This window comes from Falco cherrug, chromosome 9 (assembly GCF_023634085.1).
Source record: "Falco cherrug isolate bFalChe1 chromosome 9, bFalChe1.pri, whole genome shotgun sequence".
NCBI classification, from domain to species: Eukaryota; Metazoa; Chordata; class Aves; order Falconiformes; family Falconidae; genus Falco; species Falco cherrug.
This window is the reverse complement of record NC_073705.1, coordinates 17,996,668-18,003,113: the sequence shown is the minus strand read 5'-3', so window position 1 is coordinate 18,003,113 and position 6,446 is coordinate 17,996,668. Positions and strand designations below refer to the sequence as shown.

Sequence of the window (6,446 nt, the reverse complement as noted above, 5' to 3'; positions counted from 1 at the left end):
GAAAAAGAGGAGGGGGAAAGGGAAGAAAAGAAAAGGGAAAAAAGACAAGGGGAGGAAAGGAAAAAATAAGAGAGGAGGAAGGAAGAAAAAAGAAAAGGAAGAAAAAAGAAAAGGAAGAAAAAAGAAAAAGAAGAAAAAAGAAAAGGAAGAAAAAAGAAAAGGAAGAAAAAAGAAAAGGAAGAAAAAGAAAAGGAAGAAAAAGAGAGAGGAAAAAACCAACAAAAAAAGAAAAAACCGAAAAAAAATCCACCAAGCCCACTCTACTCCCTCCTCCCCACCCAAAACATTCCAGCCTTTCCTTTCCTGCCACTTGAGAGGGGGGTTGTTTATTGACATTATGCAAGCGCTGAAATATTTTTCTTTTTCTTCTCCCCCGTCCCTTTTCCCTTCTCCCCCCGCTCCTCCGGGGGTTGCAAAGGTAATCCGGGCCCCTCCAGCCTCCCCGGCTTATCAGCCGTAGGAGATGCATTCCGCCGCACGGCTCCCTTCGTAAGGGCGCGCTGGCCGGGCCCCTGCCCGCCGCCCCGAGGGGGGCCTGCCGCCCCGGCAGCCCGGCCGCGCCGCGGGGGGGCCGCGATGGCAGCCCGCGCCCCTGCCCGCCCCTGAGGGCGGCCGCCGCCGGGATGTTCGCCTGGCACCGCAGCTTCAGGCTGGCCGCGGCCGGCCGGAGAGGTGAGTCCGCCGCACCCCCCCCGCGCCCCCCCGGCCGCGCAGGCGGTACTTAGGGCCGCGCAGCGCTGCGCGGCCGCCCGCCCCCATGCTGCGCTCGCTGCTCGCCGGCTGCCTCTGCCCGCACGCAGGTAAGCGCGGAGGGGAGGGTGCTGCTCGCCGCTTCAGACGGGGGTTATTTGGCTTTTTTCGGCGTGGAAACGGCTTGCGAGGGGAGGAGGGGGGCAGGAGGTACGGGAGCGCGGGGGGTCCGGGCGCGCGGAGGCTGCCACCCCCGCACCGCCCGCCTCGCACCCGCACAGCCCCGCGTTCCAGGCGGGTCCGCCGCCCCCCAGCAGCTGCTGCCCCGGGTCTGGGACCACGCTGGGTGCCCCCGGGCGGGCCGCGCCCCGCACTCCCCGGCGCTGCGCAGAGCGAGCGGCGCAGCGGGTCCGGGATGGTTTATCCCCAGGCAGCGCGGCGGGCCCGGGGATCTCGGCCCCGGGGAAGCGGAGCCCCTAGCGCACCCGTTCCCCCTTCAGCCGCGCTGGAGGCGGCGGTTTCCCCTCGCCGTTAGCATCGCTGCCGGCGCCGGCTTGCGGGGCACGGCGGTGGCTACTGGGGTCCCGGCAGCCCACCCGGAGCTCCCGCCTCCCTGCAGCGCTGCGCTGCCGCAGCCCGAGCCGCCACGGGCACCCACCGCTGGGGGGGGGGCGGACACACGACACACACACACGACTGCCCTGCTCCCCTGCGCTGGGGGGCCTGCTGGGGGCTGGGGGGAGCTGGAGCCCCCCGAGGTGCCCGAGCTGGCGCAGCGCGTTGCCCTGCCCGGGCTCGGCTGGGGGCTGCGGGTTTTGCCCAGGGACGCGAAGGGCTCTGGGGCAGCGCTGCTGCGAGAGCGCTCCAGCATCAGCACTAGGCGCGAAGAGATGCCCTTTTACAGGGCAGTGGAAATTGCTCTTTTTCTTTTTGCTCTGGATGTAATTTGAGCGTGAACTTGTGTCCCCCAGGCTACATAGTGCAGGTCTGACGGCAGGGTTAGGAGGGGAAAGGAAGCTTGCTCTTCCACTGGGAAGCATCCCTCATCACCCAGACACAGAAGTACTGTCAGGGGCAGGTGGAAGCTTTGGGGGGGGGGGAAACAGACTTACCACGTGGAGCACTGATCAAACAGAGATTCCGCTAGAACTTCTCCAAATACGAAACAGGGACAGCGCTCCCTCATTACCTCAGCTACAAAGAGGCACCAAATATTATTTGCATCCTGGTTTGGACCCCATTTCTACTCAAAAAGCCAAGAGTATGCTGCTTCTTGCAAGCTTTGTGGCAGGGACTTCAGAGCTGCGTCTCCAAATGCAGCCTCAGAATGTAAACAGAACAAAACTTTTTTTGTTCTTTCTTTAGAATGGCAGCTAAGTAACAGGGGTGTAGGCTGGATCTTCTCCCCTCCTTGCGGGGGCTGTTAGAACAGAAGTATCAGGGTGGCAGGACCTCTTGTATCAGCAAGTTCAGCTTACTACAGCTACAGAGCCTTGCATCGCCACCTCCTCCTCATCATCATCTCACCACGGTCCCCATGTGGCTGCAGTAAGAGCAACTAACCCAAAAATTGTCACCGCTCTCATTGTGACCATAAAAGACTTCAGACATACCAAAGAGTATGGTTACACCCACCCACTGCTCCGTCCTCAGAGCAGGAGCAGCGCTGGGGTTTTGCCTAGGGACAGCAGTGACTGCACATGGAGGATGGGTTAACAGTGACCTTTCGGAGTTCCTCTGCCTTCAGTTGAAGCACTGGGGTCTTAATGGCTTTGGTCTGTGGGACTACTGAACAGTTGTTTATCCAAGCTTATTATAGGCAATAAAACCTGAATGACTACATACCTGTCATCCCTGGGGGGCAAGTTCCATCCTTGCAAAGGGCCTCCTGTCTCCTGGTTTCTGGCTGAATACTCCTTAAGGATACAAGGCAGCCTGCAAGTCAGATGTGCAAGGAAGGATCTCCTGAACTAGACAGTTTTGGCCAAGGTGTGGTATATCTGTTTTCATTTTTGGCTCAGCCACGTTAGTGAGCTGTGTGCCAAATAATCTTTTGCTGTTATACAGGGCTGCTTGTGAAAGCACCATTTACTTTAAGGTTTTGAACCTTTCTTCTGAATGAGCACATGGAAATTTCCAAGAAGGATTTGCAGGTCTTTAGGGAGAGCTGTCATCACCCTGGCAAAGTCTCACAAACAAGCACCAGGGATGCCTGTGGGAGCTGAACCCCCCACCCCAGGAGTGGGTACACTGCAGAGCAGGGAGGACTCTGGCACAGAGCCTTGTGCACCATACTTATCCTTGGCCTCGTTTTCCCACTGGGCTATACATCTAAAGTAGTAAGTTGCAGGCTAAATGCAGCAAAAAAAGTTTATCTGGCACTATACACATGGTCAGGTGTTAGGTCGAAAAACTGGTGGCTGCCAGCCTGCGCGAGCACCACCGGTAAAACAGGTGGTCTGCGGGGACCTGCTGTGCCCAGGGACCACCTGCCAGAGGTCACTCATCTGTCAGACCCATCGCTCTGTTTCCAAAACTTTGTGGGTCACTTGGAATGACTAGAAGCAAGTTGTAGAAGTGTCAAGTGACCTCTGTACTTGGAAACCCATTTCCTCTTTAGTTCACCCAACTGTTGCCACCAGTAAAGAAGCTCCCTCTCATTCTGCCTCAAATGCCCGAAGAGAGCTATAAGTATCTCCTCCTCTTCTAAAATGTAGGTATTAAGACAAAGAATGCCTCTTCAGTCAGTCCTTGAACCCTATTATCTTTCTCTCAGCATCTGTTTTATATGGATTTATCATTGCTAGCTGCGGCTATGGGGGATCTATAACATTTCTGGCCACATTATATATTACCAAACTATCATCTGGAGGAACTTCATACACTTATAACTAAAAGTTTGGGAGAGCACCTTGGAGGAAAACCACCCAAGAACTTTGTGCTTTTTGTTCGAGGGCTGTCAGAGATCTCAGCTGTGTCATAATTGTTCCTTTGCATTCAACATTTCAAGCAAATCAAACTGTATATATACTCCCATGAAATCCACATGCATTTCAGTGGGCGAATTGAAATATTGAGGATTGGGTCTATCAAGCAAATATTCAGTTACCACATGGGAGCGTGTTCCTCTGCAAACATGACTTGGTCAGTCACAATTCCAGTAAAAAAAAAAAAAACCAAACAAAAAAACCCCAACAAAACCACACACCAACCCCCCCCCCCCAAACACACACATTTCTATAGCAGTGATTTTTCAAGCCTGCACAAGTTTCTGCTTTTGTAGACAGAGGTTGTAACTGGTGCAAGACCTTTCTGTAAGCTCCCCTTAGAAATGCTCAGGCTTGTGATTGTCCTAACAGCTCCGGAGAAGCCCTTGCTCAGGCTGGGCCGTGCTCACAGAGTAGCTTTGCTGGAACAGCCTTGGGAGGGCAGGTTATCTGCAGAAACTTGGTACCAAGCAGCACCCCTGCCATCGTCAGGACTGGGACCAGGTCTTTAACAGTGGGAAGATCCTCACCCCATGGCAAAGCTCCATGGAGACAGATTTCCTTGCCATATGGTCAGTTGGTAGTGCTTGATGGGGTTTGCTTGTTTGTTGGGTTGTTCTGGTTGGAGTTTTTTGGCAGCGTAAGAGTAATCCAGTCCTTCCCTTGAGCGCTGGGCTCCGTGTGCCGCAGGGCTCTGCAGGGGACAGCCACTGCCCCGCTAGGAAGGTAGTGTGGCTCCAGCATGGGGGTGGCTGGTGCCGAGCAGGGGGTGCCAGCACAGCCCCAGCCCTCCCCACATGTGGGGGAAGAGTCAGCAGCAAAAAATGCCTATTGTTTCAGAAAGGAAGTGACCCCTTTTCTCTCAAATGCTGGGAAATTGAGACCTCATCGCTGGCGAGGGAAAAAAAATAAAGTCCCCTCTTCGCAGGGAAAGGGAAATAATACCTGGGCTGTACTGCCAGCAGTGGTAGAGAACATGTTGGAGCAGCAGGACTAAAGGGAGGCTTTTTTTTGTAAAGGAAGGAAGGAAAATGAGGGAATGCAAGGACTGAATGGGAGTGGGAGAGCCTTTCATTTCTAGGTCATGAGTTTGACTTCAGCTCCCCAGTCTCTGCTCCCTAATGATTCTTCAAAAGCTGACGAGCATCTCTGTCTGCTACTAGGAGGCCACAGCCGCACCATAGGACCTGTCCTGCGTTGCACAGGATTTAACGCTCGGCACAGCCGGAGCTAGAGAGGAGTCACCAGGCAGGCTGTGCTGGTCCTCCGCAGGATACTGACAAACCTTTCCTGGGGCTCTGCACATGCATCGTGCTCCTGTGCTCAGGGCTAAGCAGCTGGTCGGAATGATGGGGTTTGGCTCTGGTCTTCCTTTGCAGGGCAGCTGTGCGAAATCCCTGCAGCAACCCAAGGCATTGGTGTTGCCCTTTATTTCTGGTGCTCTGTTCCCATGGCACACTACAGTTGGAAATTTTATCTTTTGTTTATCCTATACATTTATTCTATACAGTGCTATCCTTTGTAACACAGCAGCAGATGGAGACAAGCAAAGCTTTAGCTCCTGTTGGGCCAGCCATTGCGCACGTGTTTAACAGAGCTGAGGATGAACATTTTGAGAAGGTGGGTGGGTGCAGACCAGAAGGGAGGAGAGCGGCATGGGGCTGTGCTGGACGGTATAGCTCTGTACTGCTACTGGCAGCACTCATCCCACTGCCAGCCCAGCCCCTTCCCACCACGAGCCCTTCTGTTAGCCAGATGCATCAGAAGACCATGAAGATACTCGAGTCAGTGCATCAGAGACCAAGGACCCCTCTCGGGGATGTAGGAGGGCTTAACAGGGCTTACACTGAAGGAATTGCCAGTGATACATGCCTTTGAGCCACAGGCGTAGATACAAAAAAGTAAAAAATGGACCTGGATTTCAATGCTTTGGAGCATGGTAATTTAAATATAGATGTTGGCTCCTTTACTAGAAAAGTGGGAGTTTTTGCAGGAGTTGGGCCTTGGCAGGGCTGGGAATGCCTAGGAGTTCTGCCTGGGAATGAGTTGTTTGAGCACATCTCTTGCATGCGACTTAGGATAAAGAAACTGCTTGAAAGCATTTTCACATTTAGATATCTGCTCTCCTTCCTCAGGTCAGGAACCTCTATAGCATCGCACCAGGTTGAGCACTGGCAGCTGCTAGGCATTATAAACAGGAACACGACACTCAGACTTCAAACTGCAAGGAAAGGAAAGGAAAGCCTGGGGACAGGAGCTGACAGGAGAGTATTCACCTCCGAAGGGTTGAAGTTTCTCTGCTAGGCTTTGCTAACTGCCAACAGAGAAGTATCCTAGAAAGCAGTCTGGAAACAAAGCAAAGCAAAGTTCTAGATACTTAGCTGGGAAACATAAATTCCTTTTACTCCCTACTAATTACCTTCAGATATTAGCTAGGTCGCTGTTCCCACCTCCCTGTGGGATGGGAAGCAGTCTTAATCTCCAGCTGTACAGGCACAGGAAGTCCAGCAACTTGCCAAAGGTCACACATAATCAAGTCACCATCAGCTACAGCCTTCTGTTACAGCCCAGGAACCCTGCTCAGTGTGATCGCAGAGCCAGGCAGCCCTTTGGGGGCCTGCTAAGCAGGGAGCATAAGTTAACCCCAGACAACATCTGGCCTGGGCACACATTGCTGATGATGCTGCAGGCAGTGATACCAGTCCCTAAGCACGCACACACAGCTCCGTCCCCTCCCCTGCTGCCTGAAAGCAGCATCCTTCCATACCT

The 6,446-nt window shown here is 53.6% G+C and overlaps 1 protein-coding gene across 4 annotated transcripts in view; it reads left to right on the top strand.

Annotated features, from left to right (window-relative positions):
• The first annotated feature begins 378 nt into the window (after positions 1–378).
• The window catches only part of LOC102048694 (uncharacterized), a 30,968-nt gene continuing 24,900 nt past the window's right edge, over positions 379–6,446 (top strand). The window contains exon 1 of one of the 4 annotated variants that reach the window (XM_055720721.1): positions 379–672. In XM_055720721.1, coding sequence (XP_055576696.1) covers positions 624–672 — 49 coding nt within the window. In that variant the 5' untranslated portion in view covers positions 379–623. Of the gene's footprint in view, positions 801–6,446 lie in introns of all 4 variants that reach the window. The other 3 variants (XM_055720722.1, XM_055720724.1, XM_055720723.1) reach the window with 3 other exon arrangements.